The sequence below is a fragment of the Macaca mulatta genome, chromosome 9 (genome assembly GCF_049350105.2).
Source record: "Macaca mulatta isolate MMU2019108-1 chromosome 9, T2T-MMU8v2.0, whole genome shotgun sequence".
NCBI classification, from domain to species: domain Eukaryota; kingdom Metazoa; phylum Chordata; class Mammalia; order Primates; family Cercopithecidae; genus Macaca; species Macaca mulatta.
The window spans coordinates 71,632,675-71,654,597 of record NC_133414.1 but is presented as its reverse complement, the minus strand read 5'-3'; the positions used below and the strand labels follow the sequence as shown (position 1 = coordinate 71,654,597).

The 21,923-nt window shown below is 45.1% G+C and overlaps 1 protein-coding gene across 1 annotated transcript in view; it reads right to left on the bottom strand.

The window, feature by feature from the left end:
- The window catches only part of POLR3A (RNA polymerase III subunit A), a 53,018-nt gene that overhangs the window by 12,695 nt on the left and 18,400 nt on the right, over positions 1-21,923 (bottom strand). Inside the window, exons 12-21 of the mRNA XM_015147180.3 lie at positions 21,180-21,249; positions 20,585-20,712; positions 20,257-20,395; positions 18,100-18,264; positions 14,636-14,808; positions 12,161-12,272; positions 10,951-11,069; positions 9,949-10,086; positions 7,975-8,145; positions 4,696-4,809 (exon numbers count right to left, since the gene is read on the bottom strand). Of these exons, the coding sequence (XP_015002666.1) occupies positions 4,696-4,809; positions 7,975-8,145; positions 9,949-10,086; positions 10,951-11,069; positions 12,161-12,272; positions 14,636-14,808; positions 18,100-18,264; positions 20,257-20,395; positions 20,585-20,712; positions 21,180-21,249 (1,329 nt within the window). The remainder of the gene's footprint in view (positions 1-4,695; positions 4,810-7,974; positions 8,146-9,948; positions 10,087-10,950; positions 11,070-12,160; positions 12,273-14,635; positions 14,809-18,099; positions 18,265-20,256; positions 20,396-20,584; positions 20,713-21,179; positions 21,250-21,923) is intronic.

Genomic DNA, 21,923 nt, shown 5'->3' with positions numbered 1-21,923 from the left:
ACCACCTCTCCCCACAGGCCTAGGCCTATGCTCTCTTCCCACACACAATTAGAAGTCTGTAAGGATTCCTGGAAACCACTGTCAAAGCCAGATGTGAAGCATCGGTATATGCTGCGATTCCCACTGTATTTAAGAATAGCACTCTCAGCCCCGGGAGGATGACCAAGTAGAGCAAGAAGGTGAAAAATACACAGGTGGAAGATCAGAGCAGGGCTAGAGACTACAGCCCTGACTCCGGTTTTCTGGTGACCACTCAAATGGGTAAAACTATCTGTTTTAGGATTTACAGTGTGTCTGTGAAAGAGACCCAGCCCACCACCACTCCTAAAGCCAGGATCAGCCAGCACCTTCCCCTAGGGAGCGCTCACAGGGAAGGAGCACTTACAGAGGAGCAGTTAACATCCTGCTCACAGTGGGTCAATCATCAAGGGCTACTCCGGGGTAGTAGAATGGCTCTTAAAGCACTTCTCAGGGTGAGCTGATGGCACCTACCATGCAGTATCAACTGTCCTCCAGAGGCCATTATCCTGCTATCCTGGGAGCCGGCATCGGCTGCTCTGGTGTGGCCCAGGGACAGGACAGTCTCTGAGAATATGGGGAAGAGGAGATAGACTGCCCCTCCTTTGTAGCAGCAAGGAAATCACAGTGGCAGTAAGCTTAAGTGGCACTCTGGCCAAATGCAGGCATCCAGCTGCTCTGTGGGGGTGGATGAGTACAGACGCCCACACGTGGAGGACAAGCAGGGTGAGGGCAGACTGCATTACGTGGTGGCTAAGAAGCCTCGTGAGGTTGTTTCTTGATTCGGGGTAGGCTGAGGGTCCCCCAGAGAGAAGGCCAGCATGCCTTGCCCAAAGTCCACTCAGCCTATTGTGTGGCTGAAAATGCCTAAGCCTGAACCAGGAGCCCATTTTCGCAAAAATAAAATCCTGTTAGGTACCCACAGACAGCTTAAGACTTCCTAGCCCCATTTTGTCCTAACCTTGCAAAAAGAAATCTCATTAGCCTCCTAACTAGCCATTTCTAGTGACTACCCTTTTCTACAAGCAAAACGCTAGAACTTTATGTTCTTGTTTAAATAGCCTTAGCATCTGTGTCCACATGGTCTTATGCCTTTCCCAGCCAGCTGCTGCCCAGCTTGGCAAGACCTCCCTGTGAGGTGGCATGGCTTTAGTCCCACCACCCTAGAGCAGAGGGCACTGAAGGGCTGAATGAGGTCAGTGCTTGGCCAAGGCAACCAACCTCTCCATGAAGTCAGATGCTTTCTTCAAAGTCTTTTCTCTGAACAGGGGTTTCTTCAATGTAATCTTTGCCTACTGGGAAATTCCGTCTGTCTCCCAGGAGCCCAGGCAGCCAAGGGGCTACCTCAGGGGCCCATCACATCCTGGCCGTCAGTTCCCATGAATACTGCTTTCTCATGACTGCCTGTGTTGGCCAACTCTCTTTCTTCCCACTGAGAAAGTGCAGAGACCCACAGAGGGTGACCCCGCAGCCCAATCATTGTTCTACATAGAAAGGGCTTTTTATTTAAGAAGTTTTACCAGCTGGGTGTGGTGGCTCATGTCTGTAATCCCAGCACTTTGGGAGGCTGAGGCAGGTGGATCACCTGAGGTCAGGAGTTCGAGACCAGGCTGGGCAACATGGTGAAACCCCGTCTCTACTAAAAATACAAAAATTAGCCTGGCATGGTGGCATGTGCCTGTAGTCCCCGCTATTTGGGAGGCTGAGACAGAAGAATCACTTGAACTCAGGAGGCGGAGGTTACAGTGAGCCAAGATCGTGCCACTGCACCCTAGCCTGGGCGACAGAGTGAGACTCTGTCTCAGGAAAAAAAAAAAAAAAAAAAAAAAAGAACTTTTAGTAATTCACAAGAACTTTAGAGTTCTCAAGAAACTCTTTTTAAAGAGAAACTCTCCAGAGTCCTTGTTATTAATGATGAGTCTGACACCATGTTTTCAGATACAGTCACCTTTTGCAAACCAGAGATGAAAAATAAAGCTGGAGAGGGCAGTGGGACAACCTCTCCTGGCACGGCTCTAACAGAACATTCAAAGGCATTCGCACTTGCTGCCACTGAATTTTTCCTCTGTATATTCAGTATAAGAGGGGGCTTTGCCTGGCAGTGGCTGGGTCCTTTTGAGAAAGGTCCCGAAAGCCCTCTTGGCCCAGATGTTGCTGTTTGATCACCAGTTGTTAAAAGCTGCCTTACCTGTTGGCACAGGAAAAACAGGAGCAGAACTTAAGGCCAAGCCTTAGACCCAGAAGGTTTTCATCTGCAAGGGACTGTGCACACATATGGAGTAAAAATAACACACCTAAAACAATCTGCCGGCTTAGGCACTGGGAATGACATAGCTCAGCTTTCACCCCAATGGACATGCTTCCCATGGGTTTGCTGAATGACTTTCCCTACACAAAGGTTCTAGAAATTAGGTTTAAAAATAAAAAAAAGAGGCCAGGCGTGGTGGCTCACACCTGTAATCCCAGCACTTGGGGAGGCTGAGGCCGGCGGATCACGAGATCAGGAGATCGAGACCATCCTGGCTAACATGGTGAAGCCCCGTCTCTACTAAAAAAAATACAAAAAATTAGCTGGGCGTGGTGGCGGGCACCTGTAGTCCCAGCTACTCAGGAGGATGAGGCAGGAGAATGGCATGAACCCAAGAGGCGGGGCTTGCAGTGAGCCAAGATCACGCCACTGCACTCTAGCCTGGATAACAGAACAAGACTCTGTCTCAAAAATAAATAAATAAAAATTAAAAAAAAGAAAACAGCTCACTTTTTGGAAATGAAAAGTGAAATAATCTGCTAAAAATTCACACTGAGTCAACCCATGCATACTAGAGGGAACAAACTCACAATATGGCTACTGGCAGGCAATTCATCACACGATTAACCAGAAGTTAGCGTCTCATGCTCCACAGCAGGCCTATGAGCACAGGCATCTGCCTCCGGCAGGGACCAGGGCTCAATGCCACTCAGGAGTGCCTCTGTCACCTCAGCTCTGATACGGGCTAGGGCTGGAGAACATTTCACGGGCTCAGACACATCTGTTCTGGCCAGTGGATTTTGGACCCTCTCGGCAAATCTGAGCTCATCAGATTGTGAGCTGCCGGTGGCAAGGACATGTTTAGTCATCCTTGCATCCCCAGGATCTGTGGACTGTGTGACATATGGTGAGGGCTAAACCAGTGCTCACTGAATAAACAAATGCTGCCGGGTAGGAGGTCACCTGTTAAAGCTTTTCAAGGGCAAGAAAGGAACCAGTCCAAAGCAAAGCAGTGTTTGCCAGAACCGGGACAGAAACCTGCTCTCTCTGGTGCTGGCAAATGCTGGGGTGCTGCTGGAGCGGGCCCTTTCTGTTGGCGTTCACAGCATGCTAAGCACGTTACCTCATTATAGCTCTCATAACCTGTCTCAGTTAAGGTCTTCGAGGACAAACAGATAAATACGTAAACATAAGCGTGAAGAAAAACCAAATTACAACTCTAATTTGTTAGCTAAAAAAAAGGAATAGAAAGCCTTTGGAGGAGAAAAACAGACAAAGGCACCCAACCTTGCCACACTCTTGATTTTAAAATCTGGAAGAGTCTCTTTTTCACCTTTCATACCTTGACACATGAACACAAGAAGCAAGGAGCTTTCTTAACACAAATATTTAAGCTTCACTTGCTGTTTTTATTTTTGATCTACTGAAAGAGATACATTCTTCTTTGGCCTGCTGATCTTGTGCTACATTTGAATTACCAATTAGTACACAAAGGAAACCATTTACTGATTTCTGTATCCCTTTGCTTTTGATCCTAACCATGATTATAAACATGAAGGAGCTGCCTGAGCAGGTCAGAACCATTAAAAAAAACAAAAAACAAACCAACCAAAAAACCTTAAGAGGGTATCAAGGTAACAGCTCCCTGGAAGAATAGAAAAGGCTGATTCAATGGAGTTTTGATCCATAAAACGGCAAAAGAAAGAGCAGTTTAAACGGTGTTAAAACAAGACTAATACTAATAATAATTATTGGGATTCAGAATGATTGGGGGAAGAGTTGGCTCACAGGATAGAGTGGGTAGTAGGCTGGTGTTGGGACAGGGCTTAAACAAAATCAGCATTTTTCTTCTAAAAGGGGAAAAGAACATTTTTCTTCTAATAGGGAAATGGCTTGACTGAAAGACATAAACTAAGAAAGTCAAGAGATAAATTCTGCATGTTGGCTGGTGAGATTTTGCCTTGGCCATTTTTGAATGACTGCCCGTCATTTTTTTTTTTTTTTTTGAGATGGACTCTCGCTCTGTTGCCCAGGCTGGAGTGCAGTGGTGCCATCCCGGTGTACTGCAACCTCCACCTCCCAGGTTCAAGTGATTCTCCTGCCTCAGCCTCCCAAGCTGGGATTACAGGTGCCCGCCACCATGCCTGGCTAATTTTTGTATTTTTAGTAGAGACAGGGTCTCACCGTGTTGGCCAATCTGGTTTCCAACTGCTGACCTCAAGTGATCCACCAGACTCGGCCTCCAAAAGTGCTGGGATTACAGGCGTGAGCCACCACGCCTGGCCCATTCTTGAACTTTTTAACAAAGGAACAACCCTACCTTAAAAAACAAAAACCCAGCTTATAAAATCCACTTGACAGTCCTGGGCAAACAGAGTTCTTTACAACAGCGAGGCTGGGTGCAGTGGCCAGCACCTGGCAGAGCTTACCTGCAGGAAACTGTCCTGGCAGCAGAGGAACTCACTCTTCTTCATGATGGACTCTGTGGTCAGGATCAGCTCGTTTTTGCTGAGAGCAGGCTCACTCGGACACGGGAAGACTGCCTCAAGTATTAAAAGAAAATTATATTATGTGTAGGGGCCACAGAGAGGGGGCAGGAGTAGATGTGAGAACTTACAAGGGATAAAATGACCTTACCCGAGGTGAGCTTTTAGCAACCTGTGATTTTTCTTTCAAAACAGATTGTGGACTCTACCTTTCATGTGAAGATGAAAACTGGATAAATGGAGACTCCATCCTACGCAAAAATTTCTGGGCTATTCAGCAGGTGTTGTCCCATTATAACTTCCCAGCCTTCGCCACCTCCCCGCCCCCCACTAGATTTACATTAAAAATATAAACTATTATTTAAAAAACTCAAACATTTCAAGAGTGAAAATACTCTCCCACCTCTCAAGCTCATAAATTTCTTTTTTTTTTTTTTTTCAGATGGAGTCTTGCTGGATTGCCAAGGCTGGAGTGCAGTGGCGCCATCTCGGCTCACTGCAACCTCCGCCTCCCAGGTTCAAGTGATTCTCCTGCCTCAGCCTCCCGAGTAGCTGGGACTACAGGCATGCACCACCATGCCCGATTAATTTTTTTGTATTTTTAGTAGAGACAGGGTTTCACCATCTTGGCCAGGATGGTTTCGAACTCCTGACCTCAAGTGATCTGCCCGCCTCAGCCTCCCAAAGAACTAGGATTATAAGTGTGAGCCCTGACAGAATTTCCTCTTTTTTTCTCTCCTCTGCTTTGTCCAAGTTGACTCAATGTTTTAATGGCTGCATTATTATTCTTTTGTATAGACAGACCATCATGTATTTGAACTATCCTCTAGTGATGGTTTGCCTTTACGGTAAGCAGCCTGGAAAAAACATTCTTGGCATAGTTAGACCATTTCTAGAGGACAAAAGGAGTTTCTGTAAGGTAAACTATTGGGTCAAAAGGGACACATATTTAAAACTCAGACTGAGGGCCGGGCGCGGTGGCTCAAGCCTGTAATCCCAGCACTTTGGGAGGCCGAGACGGGTGGATCACGAGGTCAGGAGATCGAGACCATCCTGGCTAACACGGTGAAACCCCGTCTCTACTAAAAAATACAAAAAACTAGCCGGGCGAGGTGGCGGGCGCCTGTAGTCCCAGCCACTCGGGAGGCTGAGGCAGGAGAATGGCGTGAACCCGGGAGGCGGAGCTTGCAGTGAGCTGAGATCCGGCCACTGCACTCCAGCCTGGGTGACAGAGCGAGACCCCGTTTCAAAAAAAAAACAAAACAAAACAAAACAAAACTCAGACTGATACTGTCCAACTACTCTCCAAAAAGGTTGTTCCAAGTTATATTCTCAAAGTATGTGAAGTGTGCCTGCTTTCCAATAACCATGACTTACAAAACTGGTCTCTAGTGCGCTCTACTTGACACAGAGAGAAACCAAACAGTCCTCTTCTGTTGGCATTTGATTACTACCAACACTAGACTTTCAACTGAAAACAACTTTTTTTTGGTCTCTTTTTTTTTTTTAAGACAGGGTCTTGCTCTGTCACCCAGGCTGGAATATAGTGGTGAGATCAGCTCACTGTGGCCTCAAACTCCTGGGCTTAAGGATTCACCTGCCCTAGCCTCCTGAGTAGCTGGAACTTCAGGTGCATGCCATCATCCTTGGCAAATTCTTTTTTTGTTTTTTGAGATGGAGTCTCACTCTGTCGCCAGGCTGGAGTGCAGTGGTGCGATCTTGGTTCATTGCAACCTCCAACTCCCTGGTTCAAGTGATTCTCTTGCCTCAGCCTCCTGAGTAGCTGGGATTACAGGCACGTACCATCACACCCAGCTAATTTTTGTATCTTTACTAGAGATGGGGTTTCACCATGTTGGCAGGATGGTCTCCATCTCTTGATCTTGTGATCCGCCCAATCTCTGGCTAATTCTCTTTTTTTTTTTTTTTTTTTTGAGACAGAGTCTCTCTCAGTCGCCCAGGCTGGAGTGCCATGGCTCGATCTCGGCTCAATGCAAGCTCTGCCTCCTGGGTTCACGCCATTCTCCTGCCTCAGCCTCCTGAGTAGCTGGGACTACAGGCATCCGCCACCACACCCAGCTATTTTTTTTTGCATTTTTTTTAGTAGAGACGGTGTTTCACCGTGTTAGCCAGGATGGTCTCGATCTCCTGACCTCGTGATCCACCCACCTCGGCCTCCCAAAGTGCTGGGATTACAGGCATGAGCCACCGCGCCCGGCCTGGCTAATTCTTTAAAAAAATATATATATATATATATATATTTTTTTTTTTTTGAGACAGAGTCTCGCTCTGTTGCCCAGGCTGGAGTGCAGTGGCGCAATCTCGGCTCACTGCAAGCTTCCCCTCCCTGGGTTCACACCACTCTCCTGCCTCAGCCTCCCGAGTAGCTGAGACTACAGGTGCCCACCACCACGCCTGGCTAATTTTTTTTTTTTTTTTTTTTTTTTTTTTGAGACGGAGTCTCACGCTGTTGTCCAGGCTGGAGTGCAGTGGCGCGATCTCGGCTCACTGCAAACTCCGCCTCCTGGGTTCACGCCATTCTCCTGCCTCAGCCTCCTGAGTAGCTGGGACTACAGGCGCCCGCCACCGCGCCCGGCTAATTTTTTGTATTTTTAGTAGAGACGGGGTTTCACCGTGTTAGCCAGGATGGTCTAGATCTCCTGACCTCGTGATCCACCTGCCTTGGCCTCCCAAAGTGCTGGGATTACAGGCGTGAGCCACCGCGCCCGGCTTTAAAAAATATTTTTTTAGAGATCGAGTTTTTACTCTGCTGCCCAGGCTGATCTCAAACTTCTCGCCTCAAGTGATTCTCCTGCGCTGGCCTCCCAAATTGCAAGGATTCTAGGTGTAAGCCACTGCGCCTGGCCTTTTTGCTTTAAATATTGGAAATTTAAAAAAAAAATTGTTTTTTTCTTTTTTTTTATAGAGATGGGATCTCACTTTGCTGCCCAGGCTGCTCTTAAACTCGTGGCCTCAAGTGATCCTCCTGCCTTGGCCTCCCAAAGTGCTGTGATCACAGGCATAAGCCATTGTGCCTGGCCCTTCCCTTTTAATATTGGAAAATTATACAGAGTAACACAAAGAAAAAAGATACTAATCCAGTGCTTGGGATTATAAATACTGAAGTATTTATTAACTGCAAGTGATAGTCCAAACAGTACTTCCATCCTAAAGAAACATCCTTAAAAACACTCTAACCCCAGATATAATGCTAAATCTTACTTTGATGTTGTCTAGAACCCTTTTAAACTCCAAAGGTTCATCTTTTCCCTCCATAGCTGCAGGATCTAAGCCATCTCCTCCGTAAATGAACTGGATAATATCGCCAGTAGAGCTTCGGACTGTCAGATCATACTGGGAGCAAAGATCTTCAAGAGATTTGACAAGCCTTCGCTAAAGGAAAAGGAGGAAAAAGCTCAGCTGCTTTGGGAAGACTAGTCACATGTGGAGAGGATAAGATATGCAACTCAGGAGTCTCAAGGTTACAAGCACTTTAATCACATAAAAATACTTTATTAGAAATCCCTTAAAAACAGATCTCTCCCCCCAAGAACAAGAGCAAGAATGCCTTACTAGCCTGTGCAGTGGGATTTGGAATATGCTCCAACTTCCAGCATTTTAGTGTATTTCAGAACACATGCAACTTAAGCCCCATCACCCACAAAGGACTCTGCAAACACTGTTTTCCTAGGCTGTTTTGCCTTCCTTCTCTTTCTCCCTAAGGTATAAATTAATGCAATAGCTTTGCATTTCTAAACAGAACTTAAGCCAGGACCCCTGCAGACTTCAATATGAATTACAAAGGATCAGGTGCAGGCCCTCTTCTGGGACAGAGGGGGAAGAAGAGAGAACAGGAACAGTATTGTGTTAGAACCAGCAGGCAGCAATGGCTTCTCAAATCTGCTTAGGGAGAACCGTCCACCAGCTGAACACTCCAGCCAGCAATGCTATGGTGGCTCAGTGAATTAAAGAGAAAGGAATCTTCCTCTAGGCAACTTCAAAACAAAAATCCCTTATGCCAGAACTAATTTGGTTTACGTTAACACACTGCTCTGGCAAAGTCATACTCTCTAATTCAAAAAGTAAAGACAAAAAAATTAAGTCAAAACACACATTATGGCAAGAGTGGTAAAAGTATTTCACAGTCTGTTGAGTTTCTGACAAAAGCAGCATGCTCCAACACTGAAGGGCAATTTCCCTTCGAAAGATGATTAATTGTATTCCGTGAATGACACACAAAAAAAGATGATTAAAAGTATCAGACAATGATACACGAGGTACAGGAAAGATGATGGAAATAGGCGTCTACTGATTTGGAAATAGGTGTCCACTGTCACCCTAATCACAGTGTTTGTTCTGGCCCACTCATTCACATCTCTGGTTTATCTACCCTGGTTTTCCCGCTTGCAAAGGGCCATGCTTAAACAGTAGCGAGAGAGAAGACACAAAGCTACAGCAAGTTCATGGCCCAGCAACTTGTAGCGTTGACTTTATCTGGTGTTTTAAGTAATCAAAAACATTACTTAAAAAAATGAACAAATTGTTGAATAGGGAGTACAGGGACTGAAAAGACATCTTTTGCCTGTGGTCTTATGGAAGAACATAAGAAGACGTATTTTTCACTCCTCGGTCATTAGGGGTACTTTTGTGGCAAAGTTTGAGAAGCATAAATGCTGAGAAGCCTCTAGTTTAGCCCTGTGCCCCAGAGTCTATTATCTCAGAGCTATACACTCTCTGGGGAAATGCTTTCCTTCTAAGCATCCAAGCCCTGCAGCAAGCACTGGAATAGGTCATTAGAGTTAATTAGAATGATATTAATAATGAGTTACATAAATAGTTGCAAAGAGAGAGGCAGAGGCCTCGCAATAACCCTCATTGTCACGTGTTAGTAAAGCAAGGCTTAGTGAGGTTGAATGACATATCCCACGATGTACTTCCAGTCACGTTCTCCTCTAACAGCGCTTTGCTATGCGTGGCTTTGGCCTGGTCTTGATCATCATAAGATGATTTGGAACATACAACATTTTTTTGGTTGTTCATTTCCAGGGCATCTACCTTTCTAATTTTTTCCTTTTAAATTTAACCCAAGACTATATACCTTACAGCTCATGTGCAAAACATGCAAACACTCAATAGTCAAAACCCACAGAGCCCTGTCCTGCTCTGTTGCTAATGGCCTACATTTCTTCAGGTTACCTGCATGTATCCTGTTTCAGCTGTCTTTACAGCCGTGTCGACTAGACCTTCCCGGCCGGCCATTGTGTGGAAGAAAAACTCAGTTGGTGTCAAACCAGAATAAAAGCTATTAGCCACAAAGCCTTTGGCAGCTGGGAGCTAAAGAGAGGTAGAAAAAAGAAAAATCAAACAAAAAAAGTTCAAGGCCCACGATTCTGAAATCCACTCAAATCAGAAAATGCCCCACCTTGAGACTATAAATACCTGGCCAGTATATTCTTACGAAATGGCAGGCTTTCTATGGCCTTTCCTGACGGAGAAATACTTTATACCAGGGACAAGGAGAATGAGGGCCCAGCCCGGGCTGGTGCTGGTGCCAGTGGCAGGCAAGTGGCACAGGAGAGGGAAACCTAAGATCCGGCTGCTCTCCTTAAAGTAGGCAAGCAGTCAAGGACCTCAGAGGACACCCTGTGGATGGAGGCTGCCTGCCCGTTCCCTGGGAAATGACACCTTCAACACATCCTTCCTGTGGGCCAGACCTGCCCGCCTCCAAAACATAACCGTGCATTGTTAATATCTACAGGGTTTCATTCTGGGCACTGAAAATGTTCTAAAAGTAGATTGTAGTGATGGCTGCACAGCTCTGTGAGTATATTAACAATCACTGAACTGTATGCCTTACATGGGTAAATTACATATGAAGTATAATTGTAATACTTACATATGAAATATATATATATATGTATTTATTTGTAGAGATGGGGTCTTGCTATGTTGGCCAGACGAACTCCTGGCCTCAAGCAATCCTCTCGCCTTGGCCTCCCAAAGTGCTAGGATTTCAGGCATGAGATACTGTGCCTGGCCAGAACTGTATCTTAATAAAATGGCAAAAAAAAAAAAATATATATATATAACTCCATATGAAATTGGCCAATAGTCTTTGATCTGAATAGGTCTGTGTTCCTTGGAGGGAAGTATACATGAAGAGGTCTTCATAGTTCTACCTGATCTGCTACCGCTTACCTTTGAGTGTTTTTCAAAGTGAGGCAGGGACCTGTTTTCAAAGCCGTCTGGCACTCGAGAGCCACTGATGGCCTGCTGTCCCACACAGGCAATCATCTGTGATATGTTAATGAAGGAACCTGGGGACATGGGCCAGAAATGTAACATTCATTTACCAAAATGACACTAATTGAAGTGCATGCAGAATGGAAGGGTAAAACAGCAATAGGCCCTTATGCTCAACAAGGTCATGGTCCTGGAACAGTAGAAGACAGAAATACAATCAAGACAACAAGGAGCTGTCAGAAACCCAAGAAAGGCGGAATGAGGGCGAGAGGAGCCAGGAGCATATGTGGGTTGGAGGAAAGGCTGGGGAAGTGACAGGCGAGTCTTCAAGGACGCTTCAGCAAGTCCAGGTTGGACTCCTGGAGGACATTATGATTTGGACATAAAGGGAGAGGGGGAGGAATTCCAAAGTGGGTGGGAAAGTGGGAAGCAAAGACAGAGAAATGGGAAAGTGTGGGCTATGTCCTGAGGGCAGGAAGCAGGAGAGCAATGGGGTGAAAGGCAGCAAAGTTAAAGAGACTGGACTTTATCCTGTTAAAAAAAAAAGTGTATAGAAATAGAAGCACAGAGGTGTTGAATTGAATGTATTATCATAAAACCAAATGCTTTGAGGGCCTCAGTATCTACAAAATTAAAGAATTCTGCCACATCATTAAGTACATTAAAAAATCCCTGCTTTCTTTCTTCTTCAACCTGCCTGACTTGCCGGGCTCAAGTGATCCTCCCACCTTAGCCTCCTGAGTAGCTGGGATGACAGGCACAAGTCACCATGCCCAGCTAATTTTTTTTTTGTATTTTTTTATAGAGACGCAGTTTCAGCATATTGCCCAGGCTGATCTCGAACTCCTGGGCTCAAGCAATCCATGGGCCTCGGCCTCCCAAAGTGCTGGGATTATAGGCATGAACCACTGCATGTGGCCTCATCTTTTTTTAAAGACCACGTTTGCTCAAAGCACCCTCAAACTCAGAATCTACACACATTACCAACAAGTTCCTCCAAAGCAGTTAAATTTCCCAAAATGCAAATAATTAAGTCTCCCTGATTTAAAAAGATCCCCTTAAATAAATGAAATGCCTGTTTGGAGTTGTGACTATCACATTTTCTGGAGTCAAACAGCCTGTACGGAGAACACACTGCCAGCAGGAGAGAGAGGGGCATGCACACCTTTGGAGCCACACAGAGCCATGGTGAGGGGGCTGTTGCTCTTGTCCAGCTCCCGGAGGCAAGCGCTGCCGGCGTGGTCACGGATCACAGACAGCTCCTTCAGGATCAGTGCCTAGTGGGAGAAAAGGAGATCCTTGGTGGGTTGTCCTCATTGCCTCTGTGGATTACAAATGTTCAATCTAACATTTAAAGAAATTTGAAAATACTGAGGCAAGATGCCCGATTTCCGATCAATAAATGTTTCAGAACCTTAGAGGAGGAAAATGCTCTGGCTATATGAACATGTGCATCTTCTACAAGGTTCTAAAATCGGTGCATAAGGCAAAAAGTTTTTCTTTTTTTTGTTTTTGTTAGAGACAGGATCTTACTCTGTTGCTGAGGCTGGTGTACAATGGCATAATCACAGCTCACTGCAGCCTCAAACTCCCAGGCTCAAGAGATCCTCCTGACCCAGACCCCTGAGTAGCTAGAACTACAGGTATATGTCCCTACCAGGCCTGGCTAATTTTTAGATTTTTTTTTTGTAGAGATGGGGTCTTGCTATGCTGCCCAGGTTCGTCTTGAACTCTTGGCCTCAAGGGATCTTCCTGCCTTGATTATAGGCATAAGCCACCAAGCCTGGCCTAAAATTGACAGTAATAAAAACTTGAAAACTCCTTTAAATGGCCCATAAGGTGGAATGTATGGCTTTGTGTATGCTATCCAACAAAATATCTGTATATAAATAGCTGTGTGGACACACACATGCACCCCATACGAATGTATAAGATAATATGTGGTATGTAAAAGAGAATTGCTTGCACTGTTTGTAAATTTGTCTTTCTACTTATTCTTGCCAGGCACACATCTGAATGTCCACAAGCTAGGCATGTGATGAGGTGACTTCACAAGAATATTCCGGCTCATGAGCTCATCCACACAGTTACTCCTCAACTTACAAACTAGGATGCTGAATCAGTTAGGAGTCTGGTTCCATGAAAAATTGCTGCTGCTGAGGCCTCAAGTAATTTTCCAGGAGGTACCAGTGAGGGATATCCTCTTCTCCCTCTTTAAGACTCAGAGAAAGTAAGATTAAGAATGAGCTAATGGTAAATACCTCACACAATTCTGGTTTCTCCCTGCTTTAGAAAATGTATTTCACCAGAAAACTTCCCAGTGCTTAAACAGCCTTTCTTCCACAATCAGGTGAGTCAGAGCTCAGTGCCACAGGCTATCGGTGAGGCAGAAGATGGCCAGGCGAAAGCCTGGTGCACTCAGACTGCTGACCTGGGTTGTTCAGGGATTTTCAGGTTCTCACAGGCTGGTGGTGATTCTGATTCCGACCCCTGCTGGTTGAGATCTTAGCTAAAATAGTTTCAAATGAGGGGCAGCAGACTGGGGATGTGACTATTAGACATGAATTCTCCCTCTTCTGCATCCAAGTCTCTTTCAAAGACCATACATTCAAAGAGCTGTGGTGAGGCTGGGCGTGGTGGCTCATGTCTGTAATTCCAGCACTTTGGGAGGCCGAGGTGGGTGGATCACCTGAGGTCAGGAGTTCGAGACCAGGCCAACATGACAAAACCCCGGCTCTACTAAAAATACAAAAAAAATTTAGCTGAGCGTGGTGGTGGGTGCCTGTAATCCCAGCTACTCAGGATGTTGAGGCAGGGATAATTGCTTGCACCCAGGAGGTAGAGGTTGCAGTGAGCTGAGATTGAACCACTGCACTCCACCTGGGTGACAGAGTGAGACTCCATCTTAAAACAAAACAACAACAAGAAAAAAACTGGCTGGGCATGGTGTCTCACACCTGTAATCCCGGTACTTTGGGAGGCTGAGGTGGGTGGATCACTTGAGGTCAGGAGTTCGAGAACACCCTGGCCAACATGATGAAACCCCGTCTCTACTAAAAATACAAAAATTAGCTGGTCGTGGTGGCATGTGCCTGTAATCCCAGCTACTCGGGAGGGTGAGGCAGGAGAATCACTTGAACCAGGGAGTCAGCTGTTGCAGTGAGCCAAGATCATACTGGAGTGCTTCATAAAACTATGAAGAACGAGACTCAGTCTCAAACAAAAACAAAAACAAAAACAAACCAAACCCCCAAAAACCAAAGAGCTGTGGTGTCAGTTTCTACTTGAAGGATGCTGAAAATAGAAAAGGCAGGAGCACTCAAGTACCAGTTAGAGAAGGGACCTGAGTGTGCCACCAGAACAAGAGCAACCCCGTGTGGCTGAATGAACAGATAGCCATGTTTTCACCACCTGGATGTGAAAGCTAGGAGGGACATGAGGATCTGATGAAAGGCCCTACCCTCAGGAAACAAATGAGGATACACACAGTGAGCCCAGGGCCCCAACAGGACAGACGCCACTACCTTGACTTGCCCACTCCTTTGCTACCTCTCTTCAGGGCTCAGCCCAACCCCAGAGGGCACCACCTTAGCCACTGTGCACAGAAAGGGGCGACCCTGAACCAAAGGGCCGGGCTCACCTCCAGGGTCTCCTCAGCAGTGCAGCCAGGCTGCTGCTGCAGCTTGCCTGTGTTCAGGGCTTCGATGTACTCATCACATTTTTTGTAGCCGGCATTCAGCAACTCATACTTGGCCTTCAGCAGTCCTTGGCCAGGTGTGACATCACCGATCCCAATTGAGAAACCACGGTTAGCTGTAGAGTTGGTAGAGCAGGAAGAAAGGGCCATAAATGAGACTCTGTAAACCTACTAAATATAGTTTATGCCTGCTAGATACAGTTTGTACTATATATAAACTATGTACAGTTTAAAGTATAAAAAAGTTTATATCTTCACAGAATTCATCACAATTCAGTTAAATAATGGCTTTCTTTCTCAGTCATTAGGGAGTTACACAAATGACTAAGACTCAACTGACTTCTCTCCGAGACCTTACGAACTGGTGGGGAAACACAATACTGTATCCAACTATTATCCAAAGCAGAGTGACATTAAACACTAAAGTGTGGCCTGAGGGCTGGGTGCAGGGGCTCAGGCCTGTAATCCTAGCACTTTCGGGGGCTGAGGCAGGAGGCTCACTTGAGCTCAGATGTTTGCGATCAGCCTCATCCCTACAAAAACCTTAAAAAATTAGCTGGGCATGGTGGCACATGCCAGTAGTCCCAGCTACTTGGGAGGTGGAGGTTGCAATGAGCCATAATCACATCACTGCGCTCCAGCCTGGGCAACAGAGCAAGACCCTGAGTCACACACATACACACACACAAAGTATTCTACACCTTTGATGGAACTAGGTGCCACCATCGATCCTAGCCACAGTATACTGTATGTAGAAATAAAGTGAGTGAATGATGGCTTCTGGCTTAGCAGGATAGGAAGGTATGACCAACAAGTACTTGCAGATGAGAGGATTAATGGGCCTGGAAAGGCTCAGAAATGAGATCATTAGGTTCTGCAAATGCTGGAGATGATGAATGTGCTGGGAACAAGGAAACCTAGTGGAAAGTCTGTATAAGGAAGGCTCCAGGCCCTTAGTCCTGTAGGAGATGGGAGTTCACTCCCAGCGAAATGGAATCAGAGAGGCTCTGGGTCTGGAGATACCAGGCAGATGAAATAACTGTAAACAAGAGCACTGAGAGAAAGGCGGTATATTCCATGCTTGAGAACCCTAAGCCTGATTCCCTGTCAGCTCCCGGAATCCCAGCAGCCAGGTCTCTACCCTAAGTTAGGAGATGGAGACTGCAAAAGACATCTCTGGGAAATCAAGGTTCCCTAGAGAAAAGTGTTATGAATAAGGATATTTGGTAGCTTCTCAATAAAAGATTTTTTTCCTCAATAAAAAAACTGAGGCCGGGCGCGGTGGCTCAAGCCTGTAATCCCAGCACTTTGGGAGGCCGAGGCGGGCGGATCACAAGGTCAGGAGATCGAGACCACAGTGAAACCCCGTCTCTACTAAAAATACAAAAAATTAGCCGGGCGCGGTGGCGGGCGCCTGTAGTCCCAGCTACTCAGGAGGCTGAGGCAGGAGAATGGCGGGAACCTGGGAGGCGGAGCTTGCAGTGAGCCGAGATCGCGCCACTGCACTCCAGCCTGGGCAACAGCGTGAGACTCCGTCTCAAAAAAAAAAAAAAAAAAAAAAAAAAAAAAAAAAAAAAAAAAAAACTGAGAGGACCATCAACCAGTCAGCTCCATTTCCAATCAGTGTTTCAGTCCTTACTCCTGAAGGACCACCAGATATTTGAGGAAAGATTTTAACATGGAAGACAAAAGACACAGATGCTCAGCAAAAGGAAACTAAAAGGACACAGAAAATTCAGGAAGCAAATATAATAAAACTATGATTATTATCTCAGTGTGATCAGAGAAGATACATTCAGGAATCAAAACAAGAAAGCTTTAAAAACAAAACAGGCCAGGTGCAGCGGCTCATGCCTGTAATCCTAGCACTCTGGGAGGCTGAGGTGGGTGGATTACTTGAGGTCAAGAGTTCGAGACCAGCCTGGCCAACACGGTGAAACCCCGTCTCTACTAAAAACACAAAAATTAGCCGGGTATGGTGGCAGGCACCTGTAGTCCCAGGTACTCGGGAGGCTGAGGCAGGAGAATCACTTGAACCCGAGAGGCGGAGGTTGCAGCGAGCCGAGATCGCGTCACAGCACTCCAGCCTGGTGACCGAGCAAGACTCCGTCTCAAAAAAAAAAAAAAAAGAAACAAAACAAAACACTGCCTGTGAAGAGGAATACTGAAAAATAATATTGGAAATTAAATACATAATAGTGATAAAATTTTAAAAATCAATGGAAGTATTAAAAGATAAAGTGAATCTAGAATAAAGAAATGGCAAACAAGATAATTAGATAATTAATCCAGGAGTTCTAATATGTAATTAACAGAAATTCCAAAAAGAAAGAACAGAGAAAGTAAAAGAGAGAAAATTATTAAATAAATAACATAAGAAAATTTCCAGAATGGAAGGACACACAGTTGCAGATTAAAAGAGATTACTGGGTGCTTAGCACAATGAATGAAAAAAGACCCACATCAAAGGTACATTGTTGTGAACTTTCAGAGTGAGAAAAAAGAGGATTCTGAAAGTTTCTAGAATGAAAAAAACAATTCAAGGGCCAGGTATGGTGGCTCATGCCTGTAAGCCTAGTACTTTGGGAGGCAGAGGCAGGTGGATCACTTGAGCCCAGGAGTTCAAGACCAGCCTGGGCAACATAGTAAGACTTCATTTCTACAAAACTTAGTTGGGCATGGTGGCACGTGCCTGTAGTTCCAGCTGCGCCAGAGGCTGCAGAGAGCCAAGATCACACTACTGCACTCCAGCCTGAGTGACAGAGCAAGACCCTATCTTAAAAAAAAAAAAAAAAAAATCAAATACAAAAACTGGAGAATAAGAATGACAATACCCGTTAACAACAACTCTGAAAACAGGAAGAAAGTAGAGTAGCACCTTCAAAATTCTGAGGGAAAATAATTTTCAATCTAAAATAGTATACCCAGGCAAGTGTAACAGTGGAATACAGATTTCTGGGGCATGCAAACATCACTTGACACATGGCACACTCAAAGCATGAGCAAACAAACAAACAAAATAGAGCAGTGAAAGCATAGTAGGCAAACACTGAGTAATTCTGGAGAACTGAATCATGGACAGCCCCAAGTGTTCTAGTGCTTCCACAGGTATCTTGGAAGCAGCCCATTAAGGATGTTTTATAATCTAACCCTGTCTGGAAGACGGTAGGGAGCTACTGCTGGTTTTGAGAAGAGAACTGAAAAGCAAATTCAAATCTGTTGTGAAACTATTCAGTAGAGTTAATTTCATTAATAACAGCACACGTGATTTAGCCTGGAACAAGTATCTTTTTCTGTGTGTATATGTGTGGTGGGGATGAAATGGCAATAAAAGAACAAAATAACATAAACCCTTAAGACTGTAACAACTACAGCTTTAACTAAAAGGAGGATGCTGAGATACTCACACAGGTAGACAGGAGCCAGCCTGGCGAGCCGTGACATGGCATCCGCAGCTTCATTCTGTCCCCAGTCTCGCAGCAAAATGTAAAAAATATTGTTCTTGGATCCTGACCCTAGGGTTCCTTTGTCCATGCTGCCACTCATCAACTCACTGTTCTGAATTGTAACATCTGGAAGAATGATTATGTATTTAGACAAACAATTATTTATTACTTTGCTTTAATTCCAAAATGAATTTGAGACAATTGAGAAAATATGTTCCCATACTGACAGTTAAAGCAAAACAAATAGAAATTCTTCTCAAAGTTTTTTTTTTTTTTTTTTTTTTTTTGGGGGGGGTGGCGGTTGAAGGAAAACCTGGGAATTTTTGAAAAATATAAAAACTCCAAGGCCGGGCGCGGTGGCTCAAGCCTGTAATCCCAGCACTTTGGGAGGCCGAGACGGGTGGATCACGAGGTCAGGAGATCGAGACCATCCTGGCTAACACGGTGAAACCCCATCTCTACTAAAAAATACAAAAAACTAGCCGGGCGAGGTGGTGGGTGCCTGTAGTCCCAGCTACTCGGGAGGCTGAGGCAGGAGAATGGCGTGAACCCGGGAGGCGGAGCTTGCAGTGAGCCGAGATTGCGCCACTGCACTCCAGCCTGGGCGACAGAGCGAGACTCCGTCTCAAAAAAAAAAAACAAAAACAAACAAACAAAAAAACTCCAGTTAGTGTGTAGTCCTAACCCTGAAATATACCAGTTGACCCTCACTCTCCTCATGTGAACTGTGGGTAACAGTATCAGGCACTTGTTATCTTTATGTTATGGGATATTTTGAGCATCAGATGAGATAACATACAGTAAAGTGCTCTATAAACTGTAAACAATTTGTTACTCATATATTAAAAATGAACAAAGGTACCATCATGTACAGCCTATACAACAACAAAATGAAATTCATATACAAAAAGAAACAAAATATAGTCTAAAACAAGAAGCTGAAGTATTTGAAAGATCAGAGAGCATATTTCCAAAGAAATAAGCCTGAGGAGTATCAGTGCCCTTCAAAACATTTGCTCTTCATTAGAAGACAGCAGAAATCCTGACCTTCAGAAGAATCTGCAATTCAGTTCTTTAGTAGAGTCCTGGAGTTCCATTTCTAGTCCCGAGGTCTCGCTAGCAAAGCCCATTCTACATCAGTGCTACTCAAACTAGGCTGCTGGGGAACTGCTTGGTAGTGGTCTGGGTGAGCTAACGTGCTCACGTCAGAAAGTAACTCAATGGATGCTGGCTAAACAGCAGTGCTCTGTGGACTGCACTTCGGGTTGAACTGGTTTAGACGGACTCAGATGACCTGCATGTAAATTCTTTCCCTGGCTGGGTGTGCTGGCTCACAACTGTAATCCCAGCACTTTGGGAGGCTGAGGTGGGAGGATTGCTTGAGCCTAGGAGTTCGAGACCAACCTGGACAACATAGGGAGAACCTGTTTGTCTTAAAAAAAAAAAAAAAAAAAAAAAAATCAATCCAGGCTGGGTGCAGTGGTTCATGCCTATAATCCCAGGACTTTGGGAGGGCAAGGTAGATCACTTGAGGTCAGGAGTTCAAGACCAGCCTGGCCAACATGGTGAAACCCTGTCTCTACTAAAAACACAAAAATAAGCCAGGCATGGTGGTGGGTGCCTGTAATCCAAGCTACATGGGAGGCTGAGGCAGGAGGATCGCTTGAACCCAGTAGGCGGAAGTTGCAGTCAGTTCAGATTGCGCCACTGCATTCCAGCCTGGGGGACAGAACGAGGCTCTCTCTCAAAAAAAAAAAAAAAAAATTAAATGCCTTAAATAATAAAATCCTTGTTGATGACCAAAAAAAAAAAGATGACAAAATAAAGACAAACTGTACTAAGTGACAAAAACTAGTCACTTAAGACAAAACACATTTAGAGAGAACATTCTAACTACTGCGTCACGTGTCTACATGATCTCTACTTTTAAGAGAAATGGGGAATTACATCTGAGAGAAGAAATACCAGCTACGTTTTCCTGAAGAATAAGCTTTCCACCTAAGGCTTAGAGAAACACTGAATTTGCTTGTTAAGTGAAGGTACCAGCAAAACTGACAACCAGCCACTTGCTTTTCTGTCCCGTCCTTCCTCCTCCCCACCCGAGTTCCATCCACTCACAGGAATCATTGGCACAGAGATCTTCCCCTTTGCCACAGTACTGCTTGCCCTTGGTTCGCAGGTTGGCCCTCACTGGATTGTCATCGCTAGGCCTGAGGATGACACTGAAGATCTGCTTTCCGGTCCACAGGGTGACAGGCTGAGGGATGGGAGGAAGCCTGAGAGTCAGTGGGCTGAGCCTGGTCTCAATCCCCCTTCAGTAGACAAAGCCAGACGGCCCAGGGACTGCACTCGAGCCTGGCACCAACACAGTTCCACTCACTTCACCAGTCCACCCACACGAACGCATACACACACCTGTGCACTGACACACAGCTCCCGCACACACCTTTAGGATCGTAGGCGGTGGGAGGCGAACTTTAATTTTCTCATCCTTGCCAACCAGTATTGAAGCAATGATTTGGCAAGCCTTGGCTCGATCAAAGAAAGTGTCCTTGAGAGTGAGGAGATAGGCACCTAAGCATTAGGGACCAACACAAAACAAAGAAAAGGAATGAAATTGTGAGAATATTGCAAGGTTTCAATTTTAAAATAAACTTGAACCATGACCAACAGCATGAATTAAAACAAACAGCCGCTTACTGGCTTTCTCCTTCAACTAGGATCTACCTCCACAGGAATATGACTTTGTTTTGTTCACTGCTGTATTCCCAGGCAAAGGGCACAGATTCTAAGCCAGACACTAGGTTTAGAAAATGCCCAGTCCATGAGAGGAGCTCACTAAAGACTTGCTGAATTAATGAATAACCAACCAATTAAAAAAAAAAACACACAAGGAGGTTCATGATCAAACTTAGTAAACAAAAATCCAAATTAAACACAGGCGATTAAATAGCTTTTCAAGTCATCACATGAATCACTATGAACGAGGAACACTGTGTTCCAGTCAGAAGTCTCCTTTCAAGTGAACTTCACCAACCCACCTGTTAGAAAATCCTGAATAGCAGCAATCAGTGGTTCCCCATTCCTCGGGGTTACAAGATTTGCTTTAGTCTGTGGGAAAAGTAAGCGCAGTCAGTTAGCTGTTCTTGGATGGATGATGCAGCCCAAAGCCTGAATCGCAAGGTTTTTGAATAGTTATGAACAAATACAGAGTAGCAGAAGGATGAGGCTGAGAAATGAAAGCCAGGGGTCTGAATCCCAGCTTTGTCACTAACTCCCAGTTCCTTTATCTGTCAAGGGGAAAGAAAAAAACCAGCAAGATTGACCTAGGAGGTTCCTACCAACACCAAAATGAAATACTAACTGAAGTTATTTCAGAATTCTATGAAAAACACTACCCATGTAAGAAGATTTTATTGTTGTTTGTTTTTGAGACAGATTCTTGCCTATAGCACAGGCTAGAGTGCAGTGGTGTAAATACGGGTCACTGCAGCCTCAACCTTGTGGGGCTCAAGCAATCCTCCCAGCTCAGCCTCCCAAATAGCTGGGACTACAGGCCCACATCATCATGCCCAGCTAAGCTTTTGCATTTTTTTGTGGAGACAGGGTCTTACTTTGTTGCCCAGACTGGTCTCCAACTCCTGGGCTCAACTGATCCTCCTGCCTTGGCCTCCCAAAATGCCGGTATTATAGGCATAAGCTACTGGACCCAGCCCTATTGTTATTACTAAATGCACTTCTCCAAAGAAAATTCATTTCTGTGAATGAGGAGGAGCATTGTTACC